At 43.0% G+C, this 15,716-nt stretch overlaps 1 protein-coding gene across 1 annotated transcript; it reads right to left on the bottom strand.

Annotated features, from left to right (window-relative positions):
• Positions 1-8,318: 8,318 nt before the first annotated feature.
• Positions 8,319-13,667, bottom strand: LOC135084407 (uncharacterized). Its single transcript, XM_063979182.1, has one exon. The coding sequence runs from the start codon at positions 13,665-13,667 to the stop codon at positions 8,319-8,321; it is 5,349 nt and encodes a 1,782-aa protein (XP_063835252.1).
• Positions 13,668-15,716: the final 2,049 nt, after the last annotated feature.

Raw genomic sequence — 15,716 nt, 5'->3', positions numbered from 1 at the left:
TCTTAATTTTCGCCAGCACACTTCATATGATTCATATACAGCTTCATTAAAAGCATACAATATACTATCTTTGCGAGACAGGCGGAAGATGTTTGACATTGTCTTGCTTTACAAAATACTTAACAACTATGTCGATTCTTCGTTGCTGCTTAGTAAACTACCCTTCGTATCGCGTGTTCGATTGCCGGTGCGCTCCTCACGTTCCCTACCACTTTTTGTTCCTCCGCTTTATCGTAAAAAATATACAGGTAACTCATTTATTTTTCGTTCCACTAACACTTACAATAAGGAATACACCAATATAGATATACTTAATATATCCCTACACAAATTGAAATTTACTCTAGCGCAAAGTTTTGATAGCACATAAATACTTTTTTTTTTTTTGGAAATATATTGAACTTGTATATTTTGAACTTGTATTTAATACATAATTAAGGATTTGTTTTTGATTGGTAAATGTGGGTACCTGCTTAAATTCACCCCATTTATATTAATGTTGTTTTATTCTTCTGTTCTCTTGTTTCTATCTGTATTTTTATTTGTTTAGCAAACTGATACGCGTCTGTTGAACTATTTTTTTAACAATAATGTACAATTACAGGCACTGTTTGGTCTATTGTAAAAACTTATTATTTATGTAAAACTTGTAACTATACATGACTGTTTGATGCCTTAAATAAATTAAAAAAAAAAAAAAAAAAAAAAAAATCTGACTTAATCTTTGTACAGTCGACATAAAATTGATTTGAATGTCTTTAATAAAGAAAGGAAATTCAAATTACATTATGATTTTTTTTTTTAAATCACCCGTAACGACGAAGAAAGATAATATAAAACCAAATCACGTTTTCCTACTTACACCCCAGTATTGCACATCTTGTTGCCACTGTATTGTAAAATAACATATCATTTATCTATTAAACGGACTAATGCCCGTTTTCACCATCACTCCCTAATTTTTAAGTGACCCCTATAGTAACACATAACAGGAATGGTGTCACATAAAAATTAGGGATTGATGGAGAAAACGGCATAAAGAACACAAATTACGTAGATTATGTCCGTTACTCACGTCCTTAGGGTAATCACCGGTTTCCTATAAAGTTTAACTTAAAAATATCTATACTTTGTGCAATATTTGTGTAATTACTAACAAAACTCGATTTTTAACTGTATTATATACCTAATAAATAAATAAATACATTCAGTTCACGGGAAGAACCTGGATGCGGGCAGCGCAGGACCATTTATTGTGGAAAACCTTGGGGGAGGCCTATGTCCAGCAGTGGACGTCATTTGGCTGAAACGAACGAACGAACGAACGATCCAGTTCAGATGTGGAATTGTGTAAAGCAGTCGTTATCATTTGACAGTTCATAACGTACGATTATTCTGTCAAACGCTTTGTTTAACTGACTTTATCGTACGTTATGAACTGTCAAATGATTACGATTGCTTTACACAATTCCACCTCAGAAATGAATGAATACTTATCACCCGTATTCACAAAAGATGCTTGCTTAAGTGAAGCAACAACGCTATGCGAAGTCAAACGCACAGCGTGGAATAGAGCTCTGTGTTTGGTTAATGTGTTGTTTTTATGAATAGATTTTTGGGACCCTGTGCGTCCACGCGCACTGCGTGACCTCATAGTAATGTTTGTGAATACGGGTGTATGATTCTTTAGACTTTAGACTGATATTGGCCTTTCTATTCGAACTTTCTATTAGAACAAAGTTTACTACCTAGTTCTAAAAATATCAAATTAATGAGAAAATGATTGAAAAGTTCTTTTCTTTTTACCTTTCTGTACTTCATTTCTTCTAAAAATGCATCCCACTAAAATGATAAATTGCAAAACTTCCAAATCTTTATCAAAACTTCCAGCCTGTTATAATCTCTAAAGATAAATTATTTAAAATCAAGTCAGGCTTAGTTTCAAACTTGTAATTTAAATTTAAACTTCAGCTAAATCATTTTTCAAGATCACCATTTAAATTTGATTTCACTTACTTTTCCAGACTGTGTAAGTTTTTCTTCCTAAAACCCATTTAATTTTAGATGAAAAATCTTATTTTTGGCAAAGAAGGGATGAGGGAAAATAATAAGATCTATTCAGTACCTACTATTTTGTTGCTTTTGTGTCATGTATCTTTTATTTTATTTTTCCCTAACACATGTTTGTCGTATCGTAACTAAAAATAACCCAAAGATGAATATTAAGGCTGAATTACACAACCAACAACCATTATAACGATCTGGAAGACGTAGTGTGGGCAGGCCTCCCACTAGGTGGACCGACGATCTGGTGAAGATCGCGGGAGGTGCCTGGATACGAGCAGCGCAGGACCGGTCTTTGTGGAAATCCTTTGTCCAGCAGTGGACCGTCATTCAGCTGACACGAACGAACGAACTATGACCATAACGAGCGTTTTTTGTATGGAGTTTGACATAATTTTTATTGAAGTTAAAGTAAGATGGTGGAACCCAGCCTAAGAGATAATTTGAACAATATTGATTTGGCTTTCTATTATTAGTAGTTAACGCTTGTAAACTTTTCTCATTGATGAGTAAACTGAATTTAGCTTTCGCAGGAAATCGTAGCACGAGCTTCAGATATTATGCTTTCCTGGAACTGGAGTTACACCCAATTATGTAATCCTGGAGCCAATTAAACGTGGTTCCAATTAGCTCATCACCCCAATACAACGATCTAACCACACGTGTTCAAGAATACGATAAATTGGTAATTTACTTTGCTCCGTTTCTTTTACCGGGATATTATTATTATTGGTTTTTGGGCCTTTATTTGCGCCAACTCGACCAGGTTTGATCTATTGTGGCAGCCCTTATTTTACCGGGATAGGGATCCGTTTACTTTTTGATTACGGCTCGAATAAAAAAGTAATTAAATTGATTACAAAGGAAAAAATGAAACAATTATATTTTAAAAACTCTCCTCGTAAAATATTCACAAAATTATATTAGTAGAGGATTTATGTAGAGACTGATGAGGTTTATCGCTTCTTTATTATTTACACAAAATTATAGGTCTAGCGAGACTCGAGAGCATTGGTTCCCAAAGTGGGGGGCGCGCCCCCCAGGGGAGGCGAAAAGACGTTTAAAGGGGGGCGCGGGCCATCTGCGCACTTAAGTACACAGATGGCCCGCGACCTGCGACCAGCATGTGAGTATGTAAGCGCATTGTATGTGAGCGCGCCAATACGTATTGGCGCGCGCTCACATACAAACCACGCTCGGGCGTTTCTATGAAGATGACCTACCCATTTGTATTTACTCTGCTGCGACCGCTGCAGCGCTGAGAGAATGCGTTCCAGACTGCTCGATACGACTAATAAATAATCTTGACTGGAGGAGGGGGGGCGCGGAATTTTTTGTATGGTCGAAAGGGGGCGCGTCTCTAATAAGTTTGGGAATTAATGAGCTAGAGCTTAGCTGACTCAGTGCCAGAGGTATGAGAGCGGCACGGGAGGGTGTTTTTGACAGCCAAACGTCAGTGAGACTTCAGATTTGTATACTCTGTCACGTCATCATAATATGTCAATGAAAAAACTCTCCCGTGCTCCCACTAGCACTGACTCAGTTGAGGGTTACTTATATGTAATAACAAAACTATTGTCTATTCTGATAGGGGACAACAAATAATGCTTAACTGTCATCACAATGACATCTCTTAAACTTGGTTTAATTAAACTAGTTTATGCGATTGGTGAAATCCACCCTAAGGCTGGGTTGCACTATCTAACTTTAACAAGAACAAATATCAAACGTCTGTCAAACTCCATACACAAAACACCGGTCATGATTATACACTCGACATCAAATAAATCGAACCTCCCGCGACAAGCACTTTCAAACGTATGCATCCCCACTTCCCACCAATATTGGCACCATTTAAAAGCCTAGTTCTAAACTTCATTTCATTAAAGGAAAGGTTAACCCAATAACCCAAAAAGGCCCCAAAAATGTATCTTTAGAAGGATCTTGAGTCACTTCTTCAAAAAATAGGTAGTTACGCTTGAGCCAATTTTTATGGCTATAAAACTGTTAAGTTGGGATTAATCGCTATCCATCTGTTAAAGAGGTGTTAGACACGTGGGATCAAACCAAAAAGAGCCCAAAGTGAGGTCTTTTTTCAAGTCACATTTATGGTATATGTTTTTAAGATGTATTTAGAAATGAAATCTGTTTTTCTTTTAGGATATTTATTGGGCTTTCAAATAACACCAATATTGTTGGGGTACCATGATTGTGTCAGAAGAAAATCTTTAAAGTTCGCGTCGCGGAAGGTGCGGTTTATTTGATGTTGAATGTAGTTACGATTAAAGTAAGGTGGTGCAACACAGCCTTAGTAATGCCTAAAATAAAATAAAAATTACAACAATAAATAAACTTACAAAGTCATATAGTTCGTTTACACCGGTATCAACAGCTGCCCCGTAAGGTTTATTTTTATCAATGTTTTTTGACTGAAACAATAATATAATTTAAGTTATTTAATTAGGAAATTGACTTTTTTTTTAAGTTATAAAGTTACTAGCTTTCCGCCCGCGGCTTCGCCCGCGTGGAATTTTGTCTGTCACAGAAAAACTTTATCGCGCGCGTCCCTGTTTCAAAAACCGGGATAAAAACTATCCTATGTTCTTTCCCGGGACTCAAACTATCTCTATGCCAAATGGCAATGCCAGATTTAGTATGGAAAGTGGCGTCTTTTTTTTTTCGCGCGGCCGTCGACCAAACTTTGTTTTTTCATTACAAAATAGTGTAATAAACCAAACTTAATATGGCATGTATACCTCTAAACTCAGTCTGAACTGAGTTACGAGCATTAGAAGTTTGATGATTTTCATACTAGATTTGCTTTTTGTGCGCAAGTTTTGTAAGAAATTGCAACAAAATATTGCGCTATTTTTTTATTGCGCTGATTCTGCTCCATATTGATGTCTGGAGCCTTTAATGGATGGTATTGTTTGTTTACACATACAATCTCACTATTTTGTTGCAATTTCTTACAAAACTTTGCGCGCAAAAAGCAAATTTAGTATGAAAATCATCAAACTTCTAATGCTTGTAACTCAGTTCAGACTGAGTTTAGAGGTATACATATCATAGTAAGTTTGGTTTATTACACTATTTTGTAATCAAAAAACAAAGTTTGGTCGATGGCCGCGCGAAAAAAAAAGACGCTAATTTCCGGCATTGTCTTTTCATCAAAATCGGTTGCGAGGTTTAAGCGGGAAAGCGTAACAGACAGACAGACAGACAGAGTTACTTTCGCATTTATAATATTAGTTGGGATGTTATTTTGCTATGTTTATACAGAAGGATATGGTAATACCGGTGTAAATAATATAGCTGAACGAGTTTTTTATACAATTTAAAAAAATAAATAAAAATACGAGAAAATTTCGCGAGTCCTAGTTTAAAGTTAAAATGAGTTATTTTATTCGATTAAATATTATATTTTCAGGGCAGGTCAAAGTCAAAGTCAAAGTCAAAATTTCTTTATTAGTTTAGACTAATAAATAGTTCTTACAAATCGTCATTTTGCTCTTAAGGAGCCTCTACATGTCTCATAATCTTTTTACCCTACCAGCGCTTCGAGACCAACATTTGGCAAGTGCTGAGAAGAAGCGCCGCAACAAACTCAGTCACCACTGTCTGCCGGTTAATATAAATAAATAGAAATAGCAGTAGTAGGTACATTCGATTCAGGAGCAGTTCACTGAATTTACCATGCATTCTTGTATAGTGTATCTTATAATGGGTATACAAAATTGGTATACAAAGGAAGGAAAGTTCTTGAGTGGCGACCACGAGCTGGAAGACGTAGCGTGGGCAGGCCTCCCACTAGGTGGACCGACGATCTGGTGAAGGTCGCGGGAGGTACCTGGATGCGAGCGGCGCAGGACCGGTCTTTGTGGAAATCCTTGGGGGAGGCCCTTTTCCAGCAGTGGACGTCTTTCGGCTGAAACGAACGAAAAAACGAAATATTTTTTTTTTAACCAACTAAACTTCACGCGGGCAAAGCCATGTCCACAAACTAGTGCAGAAATATCAAATATGAGGAAAAATATTACTCGTTTAGGCTTTCTTTTGTGTCGTAACAAAAAACGCAAGAAAAAAGGTAAATGAAGTGTAATTTTTCACAACTAAGTGGATGAATTCTTAGGCTGAGTTGCACCACCTAACTTTGACCGTAACTATGACGATAACCGGTGCTTTTTGTATGGACTTTGACAAATTTTTGACGTTTGTCAAAGTTAAAGTAAGATGGTGCAACCGAGCCTTAGACGAAATTAATGGTAAGAAAGGTCGAAAAACAAATCAAGTTGATAACTTGGTCATTTTTGTATCAAATAAATGTAAATAAAAAATGAAACATACAACCTCATTTTTTAGATTGTAGAGATTCCAGAATATGGATGTTGCCACTGGGATTTCTCAGCACATAATATGTGCTAAAATATATTAATAATAATAATAATGACGTTTATTTCAAACAATTTTACAGTTCATAGTGGTTAGTAGGATACAATTTATAATCTTAAAAGTAATGTTAGTAAAGTGTTTGGTTTTCTAATTATTAGTTATTCTTACATACTTTTACTACTTTAATTTTTTTTAACTAATTTAGATACTTAAACATAAACCTAGATCTATGGTCCAGTAATCTTGGATGTTTTTTCACTAGAAGTTTGCTCTAGTACTTAAAAGGTTTTCTCATAATATGTTGTTTATTTTACAATAATGGCAAGAAGATTAATTATAAACAGTTGGGATGCTGGATGTGCACGACCGCCCACTGTTGGGATCTGAAGTAGCCGCTCGGTGTGTCGGTGCGTGCACTGGGTCTGATCGGCGGAGCTCGAACCGCCAACCGTTCATCGATAGTTCTTGATAAATAAAAACGCAATGGACTGTATAGCTTCTTTAATCACTTCACAAATTCACAAATCTTCACTTAACACTATGTAGGTCCTGTCCTTAAGTCTAGAACTACACTACACTTTGCCCGTTCGAATAGGGCAACCGCGTCGCGTTTAGGAGGAGCTCAGCTCGACTCGCACTTATTCCGATTTCTCTGCACTGGACTGACTGGATTCACGAACTGAACTGACTGCGAACTAACTCAGGAACGAACTGCGAACTAATAGGATTGGGTAAAAAATATCGATATATCAAAATATCGATATTTTTTCAGAAAAATATCGATATAAATTAGCGATATTTTTTCCGGCGATATATCAATTTTCGATATTTATTTTCAGATATCAAAATCGATATATTTGTCATCTGAAAGGGTAGCTTCAGCGATAAATTTGGCTGTGCCAAATGATAGGAGCAGACTTACAGGAGAACACATCAAACAAAGAGTGCTCCTGATGTCAATATCAGACAAATACTGGTTTGAATAATGTTTTTTTGTCAATGTTTAATTGCTCATTCGAAAAAATAAATTGAAATATTACAACTTGAGTTGAAACAGCGACATGTGTTTTCTTTAAAATTTAGATAATTTTGGCCATGTTTATAAATAATTGCAAATTGGGCATAAAATATCGATACATCGAAATATCGATATTTCTTGGGCGATACATATCGATATATTTGAAAAATATCGATACGATAAATATCGATATTTTTTTTCCGTTTGCCCATCCCTACGAACTAACTCAGGAACGAACTCAACTTTTGGGCTCGAGGCGCGCTTCTTATGTCTTGTCTGAGAGCGAGGGTTTAGTCGCGGCAATCGCCCATAATCTACACCAATCGCCATGCCAGAATGTAGGCTATCTCTCTTTCAAACCCTCCCTCTCAGACAGACGCGTCCGTGAGCGCTCACATGCCTATCTCGCTCACTCCTAAGCGATTCCCTATCTTCTTATTCTTAATTATCTGTTTTCCTTAATTAATATGTGTCCTCTTTATTATTTTCATGTAAAAAGTAGTACATAGGTTTCGTCTTTCCTTATATATTACAATTTAACTTAGTCCTTAATAAATTACATCTTCTATAAAGAATTATTCATCATTTACCATCTTTACTTACGTAACTTACATAAACGGTTATTATTTCCATAAATTATACATTAATCTATTTAATATTATTACAGAGACCATCAAATACATGTTAAAACTTTAAATATTCAATAATTAACATACAAAACATACACATTTACAGTTTACGCGCAACGGTGTACGCATTCGTTCGCGCCACTATTTCGCCGATTTCCTCCTTCTCGGCGAGTCGTCCCCAACAGTTCTCCCCCCGGCGAAGCTCCCGGCGCCGCCTACTCCATCCTCAGCACGGCGAGCCGAGTCACGGGGCGTCGGAAGACGCCGCCCTTGGTCCGGATCTCCGCCACTCGTACTGCTCCGTCAGGCCCCGGCCAAACTCGCTCCACGACGCCTCGCGGCCACGTGTTTCGGGGTAGGGCGTGGTCCACAACGACCACAAGGTCGCCAGGGGCTAGTTGTCGCTGCTGGTTCTGCGATTGGCCGCGCGGTACCAGGGTAGGGAGGTACTCGCGCAACCATCTCCTCCAGAAGGCGTCGGCAAGCGCTTGCGTCGCGCGCCAAAGCCTCTTCTCGTCAGCGCTTGTCGGGCCCGTTAGGGGTAGACCCGATGATGTCCTCAACAGAAAGTGGTTAGGGGTGAGGGCCTCGGGATCTCGCGGATCAACCGAGACGTGGGTGAGTGGGCGAGAATTGACTGAATGCTCAGCCTCACTCAGCAATGTGGCGAGTACCTCTTCGCTCGGTACCCGCTCGCGCAGCGTGGCGGCCAATGCCACCTTGATGCTCCTGACCAGACGCTCCCACGCACCGCCCTGGTGCGGAGCGCCTGGTGGGATGAACTGCCATCGGACCCTCTGTGTGAGAGCCGCATCCTTCAGCTCCGGCAGCCACTCCTTGAACGCTGCTCGCAGTTCCTGGTCCGCGCCCTTGAAGTTGGTCCCATTGTCGGACCAGATCACTGCCGGCCATCCTCGTCGCGCCGCCATCCGGCGCAACGCCATGATTGCAGAGTCGGTGCTCAGGGAAGGTACCAACTCAATGTGCACTGCTCGCGTGGTGAGGCACGTGAAGAGTGCACCCCACCTCTTCTCTCGACGGCGCCCGATCTTCACTAGCATCGGGCCGAAGTAGTCCACTCCGCAGTGAGTGAAGGCATGCTGAAAGTCTTTCAGTCGGGAATCAGGTAGGTCTCCAGTTATTGGCTGCTGCGGTGTCGCCTTCCTTATTCGACAAAGCTGGCACGAGTGTGCCGCTGAGCGAACCGCCGTTCTCAGCCCCAGTATTGCGTACTTTTGCCGCAACTCGTTCACGACTCTCTCATTGTTTGCATGGAGAGCCCGCTCGTGGTAATGTTTCACCAGCAACTTCGTCAGCTGATGCCTTCTGTCTAGGATGATCGGCCTTTTCACATCCTCGTCGACTGCTGCTCTTTGTATGCGACCCCTCATCCTGATGATGCCCTCGTGCATCGCAGGGTCCAACGCGAACAGTCGACTTTCCTTTGGAATCGGCTTTCCAGTCCTCAATTCTTTTACTTCCTTGGGGAAACTCTCTTGTTGCGCCATGATGGTTAGGATCTTCTCCGCGCCTTCCAGGTGCTGCACGTCCAGTTCTCTTTTGCTCTTCGTCTTCACTCTTTGGATGAAGAGCAATACATACGCCAACGTCCTCACAAGTTTCTCATAGCTGGAGAATCTGCTCATGTCTATGAGGGTGTCATGTGGCTCCTCTTGCGCCGTGTGCACCGCTCGCTCCTCCAGTTCAGGCCATGAGGCCTCCGGGTCTTTCAAAAACTCGGGACCGTTGAGCCAAGTCGTCGTTATGACCTCCCCGTCCAGTTTCTTCCTGGTCGCCTCGTCGGCGACGTTCATTTCTGTGGGGACCCAGCGCCATTCTTGGGGTTCGGAGTCTTCTTGGATCTCTCCCAACCTTACTTGCACGTACTGTCGCTCCAGCTTGGCGCCATTCTTTATCCAATGCAGGACGGTGCTGGAGTCGGTCCAGTAAAAGGTCCGGCTGAACCGCAACCGATGTTCCCGCTTCAGGGAGACCGCGAGTCTGGTGGCGATCACTGCTGCCTGCAACTCCAGCCTTGGGATAGTCTGGGTCTTCTTTGGCGACACTCTCGCCTTGGAGGCGAGCAGGCTCACCCCGGCGCCTCCGTTCTTCTTTGGGAAGCGCGCGTATGCCACTGCTGCATAACCCTGCTCGCTCGCGTCGCAAAACATATGTAGTTCGCCCTCTTCCGTTTCCCGCAATTTATCGTACTTCCTTTGGATTTTAATCTCCGCCAATTGGTCGAGCCTGCCGAGCCAAATCTTTATTTCTTGGGCTTCAGGCGCATCCAGTTCTTGGTCCCAATCAATTTCTGACTTCCACACATCTTTTAATATAATTCTTCCAGTCAGTATGTGCGGACTAATTAGTCCCAGTGGGTCATAGAGAGATATTACCAGACTTAGTGTTTGTCGCTTGGTTGGTATCTTCATCCCGTCCTTGATCTCGGCTGGCACCCGTGCCATCCTTGTGTTGAACCCTATCTGGTCTGTAGCAGGGTGCCAGATCATGCCCAGTGTTTTGTCGGGGGCCTCTGGTCTATTTGTTAAGATGACATCCTCTTCTCGAGCTAGCTTTTCGACCGGCAATGTTTTTAGCACTCCTGTGGCATTGCTGCTCCAACACCTGAGGTTGAAACCCGCTCTTTCGTGTACCGAGTTGACTTCTTCAGCGACTTCACTCGCCTCTTCTTCTGTTTTAAAACTATCTATATAGTCATCCATGTAGTGACAGTGGGTGATGGCCCGATATGCTCTGGGGTGCTCCTTTCTAAAAGATTCGGCGTTATAGTCTCGCGCACTGTGTGCTAAAAAGGGGGAGCAGTTTGCGCCAAATATTAACCTCTTGAACTGATATCGCTGTGGCGGGTTCGTTCGATCCTCCCCCCGCCACAGGAAAGTCAGCGCAGGCCGGTCTTCCTTTCGAACCTGCACTTGTAAGAACATTTCTGCGATGTCAGCGGAAACTGCCACTTCTTCCTCTCGGAAGCGGTACAAGACGCCGGGTAAGTCCTTTAGACGGTTAGGCCCCTCCAGTAAATAGTCGTTCAAGCAGCGTCCGTCGCTTTGAGCTGCAGCGTCAAAAACCAGGCGTATCTTCTCTGGTTTGTTCAAATTTGTCGTCGCGAAATGCGGAAGGAACCACCTCTTTTCTTCTTCTAGTCGTGTCACGGGTTCCACATATCCTTTCTCTATTAATCTTCTTATTTGCAGCTCGTAACTTGATTTAAATGTCGGATTCCGGTCCATCCGCCGTTCGAGGTTCACGAGTCTCTTCAGCGCCTCCTTGTAGCTTGGAGGTAGGGTAACATTTCCTTCTTTCCAGGTTAACCCTACCTCGATGCGCCCGTCTGGCGTTCTGCGCACTGTCTCTCTAAACGTTGATTCGGCCTTCTCCTCGGCGGGCTTGGTGGCATTCCTCACACCCACACCGAGCGCCTCCATTTCAAAATTCCAAGCCACTATCTTCTCTAGGTTGTCCACGATGTGGAGCACCGTTCCACCGTTCTTCTTTATCATCCTGAACGGCAGGATCCCATGGACCACCCATCCCAGCGGAGTCCTAGTTGCCGCTGGCTCGTGCTTTGCTCTTCGTCTCACGTCGGTGGCCACGAGCAAGTCCCAATGATCGGCCCCTATTAGGACCTGTGGCTTCGCCTTTCCATAAGTCAGACCTTCAATGTCTTTTAAGTGCGGGTAGTTCGATACACGGCCTGGTACTGTCTGAGGTGTTAGCTCGAAGTTCTTTATTGTTCTCAACACCAGCTCGTGCTCCTCATTCTCGAACCGGCCCTTTATGTTTAACTGTACCTCGCGGCTGGCCTCTTCTTTCGTTGTCGCATTGACCCCCTTGATGGTTATGGGCCTCGGCGTCCCGCCCTTGGTTAGCGACTTCGCTAGGTCAGCGTCTATCAGTGAGAGCGTAGCGCCTTCGTCCAGAAGGGCGTAGGTCCTTACCTCTCCTAGAGGGCCTCGCAGGGTCACCGGACACATCTTTAAAAGTACCTGCCGATCCGTAGTTGCGGTCGCAGTCACGACGGTCTCCTGCACAGGCGTAGTTCTCCGGTCCGCGTGCAGCAGGTGGTGATGAGGTCTAGCACAACAATCACAAGCACGGGCTTTGCAGTTTTGCCGTCTATGAGTGGACACTAGGCACAGGAAACACAATCGGCACTTCTTTATCAGTTCCCACCGATCCGATTCACTTTTGTCTTTGAACCGATCACAGTCTGGCACTACGTGATCTCCACCACAACACACGCACTTTATTTGTCTTTTATTGTCACTAACTTGTCCATTATTGTCATTGCGTGCGGTCGTTTCACTCGCGTTATATATTCGCGCACTTTTCTTCACTGGCGGCTTCGAAGTTGAGGCTTGCGTTCCGGAACTGGAGGCCATCGGCGTATAGGAGTACATCATCGCTTTGTCCGCCTCTTCCATTAGAAAGCGAGACAGTGCTACGATGTCTGGTTCCCCCGGCCGCTTCCTGTCCGCTGCGAAGTCACACCACCTCGTCCGTGTGTGAGGATTGAGCTTCTCAATGACATCCCTCGCCAACATAGGGTTCATCAAATATCCACTGTTATCGATATTTTGAATAATCGATACGATATTCTGGAGCCTGATGGCGAACTTGTTGAGATCCATTGCTGCGGCTCCTGGTTTCGGCAGATGTTTGATCTCTTGCAGCGCACGATCTATTATGTGCTCTGGCCTTCCATAGTACTGGTCTAGCGTTCTCACTATCAATACTGGATCTGCTGCAGTGTAAAGTAGAGCCGCGACGACCTCTCTGGCCTCTCCCCTTAAACTTGACCGCAGTTTTGCTAGATTGTCGGCCGGTGTTCCCTTCGTTAAAATCCCGGAATCACGGATTGCCGCTCTAAACGGAAGCCACTCCGTTGCTGCTCCGCTGAATATTGGCAATTCCTGTCTGCCCGGCCGATATGCCATATCTCTGATGGCTTCTGCTAGTTGTTCGATAGCGCGCCCGCTGCTTCTTTGACGTTCCCGCGCAGGCGTCCGCATCGGCGATCTTGAGTAGCGCCCCTCATCGGGGGGCTCCCCCCGTGGCGCACCCGTATCCTCAACACGCGTCGTTGTTGTCGCGGTCGCAATCGGCTGCTCGCGTAGCCAGCCTTCGACCCGCTCGTGTGCGTGGTCGCCGGTTTCGCTCGCAACTCTCTCTTCTTCTTGAATGTCTTCGATCTCGGCGGCCAAACGTTTCTTTATAAGGTCCGCTTCGAGTTCAAGTTCCTTCTTTCTAATCGCAGCCAATCGTTCCGCTGCCGCGATCTCCGCTGCTCTTATTCTGGCGGTCGCACTTGAGGTTGACCTCACTGATGGCGCACGTATGGTCACAGTTCTTGGCACCTCTGTTCGTGAGGGTTCTCTTTCTTGCCCCTCTCCTCTCGGGGGTTCCATTTCTTGACCCTCTTCTCGTAGTGGTCCAGTCGAAGGTGATTGCGGCGGCTCCGCGAACGTTCGCCTCAGCGTGGCTTGTCGCGTTCTCGGCTGCTCCTCCGCGGGTTCCCTGCCGTCTTGGCTCCGGGTAACCACCATAGTTCCAGTTGATGATCGGGTTCTAAGTGCTTGTCGTCCGTAGGGTTCCAACTATGACCCGCTTCCTTACGTTCCGGTTTCCAAAGTCCGGGTTCCGTAGCTCGGGTTCCTTAGTTGGGGTTCCGTAGACCAGGGGTTCCGTAGTCCGGGGTTCCGTAGACCAGGGGTTCCCTACCCCAGGGTTCCGTATTCCAGGGTGCCGTAGATCCAGGGGTTCCGTAGATCCGGCTCGAAGGACCAAACTGTGCACGACCGCCCACTGTTGGGATCTGAAGTAGCCGCTCGGTGTGTCGGTGCGTGCACTGGGTCTGATCGGCGGAGCTCGAACCGCCAACCGTTCATCGATAGTTCTTGATAAATAAAAACGCAATGGACTGTATAGCTTCTTTAATCACTTCACAAATTCACAAATCTTCACTTAACACTATGTAGGTCCTGTCCTTAAGTCTAGAACTACACTACACTTTGCCCGTTCGAATAGGGCAACCGCGTCGCGTTTAGGAGGAGCTCAGCTCAACTCGCACTTATTCCGATTTCTCTGCACTGGACTGACTGGATTCACGAACTGAACTGACTGCGAACTAACTCAGGAACGAACTGCGAACTAACTCAGGAACGAACTCAACTTTTGGGCTCGAGGCGCGCTTCTTATGTCTTGTCTGAGAGCGAGGGTTTAGTCGCGGCAATCGCCCATAATCTACACCAATCGCCATGCCAGAATGTAGGCTATCTCTCTTTCAAACCCTCCCTCTCAGACAGACGCGTCCGTGAGCGCTCACATGCCTATCTCGCTCACTCCTAAGCGATTCCCTATCTTCTTATTCTTAATTATCTGTTTTCCTTAATTAATATGTGTCCTCTTTATTATTTTCATGTAAAAAGTAGTACATAGGTTTCGTCTTTCCTTATATATTACAATTTAACTTAGTCCTTAATAAATTACATCTTCTATAAAGAATTATTCATCATTTACCATCTTTACTTACGTAACTTACATAAACGGTTATTATTTCCATAAATTATACATTAATCTATTTAATATTATTACAGAGACCATCAAATACATGTTAAAACCTTAAATATTCAATAATTAACATACAAAACATACACATTTACAGTTTACGCGCAACGGTGTACGCATTCGTTCGCGCCACTATTTCGCCGATTTCCTCCTTCTCGGCGAGTCGTCCCCAACACTGGACAATATTTTTTTAACCTTGTTAAAGCGTTCGTGCCATCTTGGACATGAGAACGTAGAAATAAAATACCGACCGACGACCTCATAAATAAATAGGAATAAAAAAATTAAAAAAATGTTTATTCATCAAAATATGAGCATTATCAGAACTTATTATGCTAGAGTTTACATTTATAGTTCATAGTATTTTGTAGCCTGAGCTAGGTAGCAGGGAGGCGCTGGATGCAGACCGCTACTAACCGGTATATGAAAATTATTGGGAGAGACCTATGCATGTTGAGGAGTGGACGTCCTATGGCTGAAATAATGATGATGACGATGAAATTTTGTCACCTTTCCCTTCCTATTTTCTGCCTTTTCTTTTTTTCTCTTTTGTCCTGTCCCTGTATTGTCTGGAAGAGGTCACCAACTGTTCTTAATACTGTTTCAAATTATTGTTTCCTATGATAAATCAGTTTTGTGTGTTTTACAGACGCTTTTATGTACTTATAGTTTTGTAAAATAATACATATTATTTTTTAATTCGAAATCAATAGCATCAGTCAATCACTTAACCCATAGAATACCATTGTAGTGATGATGTAGGTATTTAATAGTGTAAAAATAAAATAAGAACAACATATTACATCGGTATTACCAGATCCTTCGGTAAATGGTTTATCTTTATACTTTTTTGACTGAAACAGAACATTCATAAAGGCAACAAAAAACACAAAATTATTAACTACTGGTCATTTATAAACATGATTTTTACATAGGATTGACAAAAAACAAAAAATACATCATTACAACTTTTTTTCCCATCAAGACAATTTTTTACCGATACGTGGTGGTCGCTAAAATTGTATACT

This window comes from Ostrinia nubilalis, chromosome 26 (assembly GCF_963855985.1).
Source record: "Ostrinia nubilalis chromosome 26, ilOstNubi1.1, whole genome shotgun sequence".
NCBI lineage: Eukaryota > Metazoa > Arthropoda > Insecta > Lepidoptera > Crambidae > Ostrinia > Ostrinia nubilalis.
This window is presented reverse-complemented; position numbering and strand designations above follow the sequence as displayed.

Excerpts from the sequence above, each read along its gene's own strand:
- LOC135084407 (XM_063979182.1), bottom strand. The coding sequence starts at position 13,667 with ATGGTGGTTACCCGGAGCCAAGACGGCAGGGAACCCGCGGAGGAGCAG.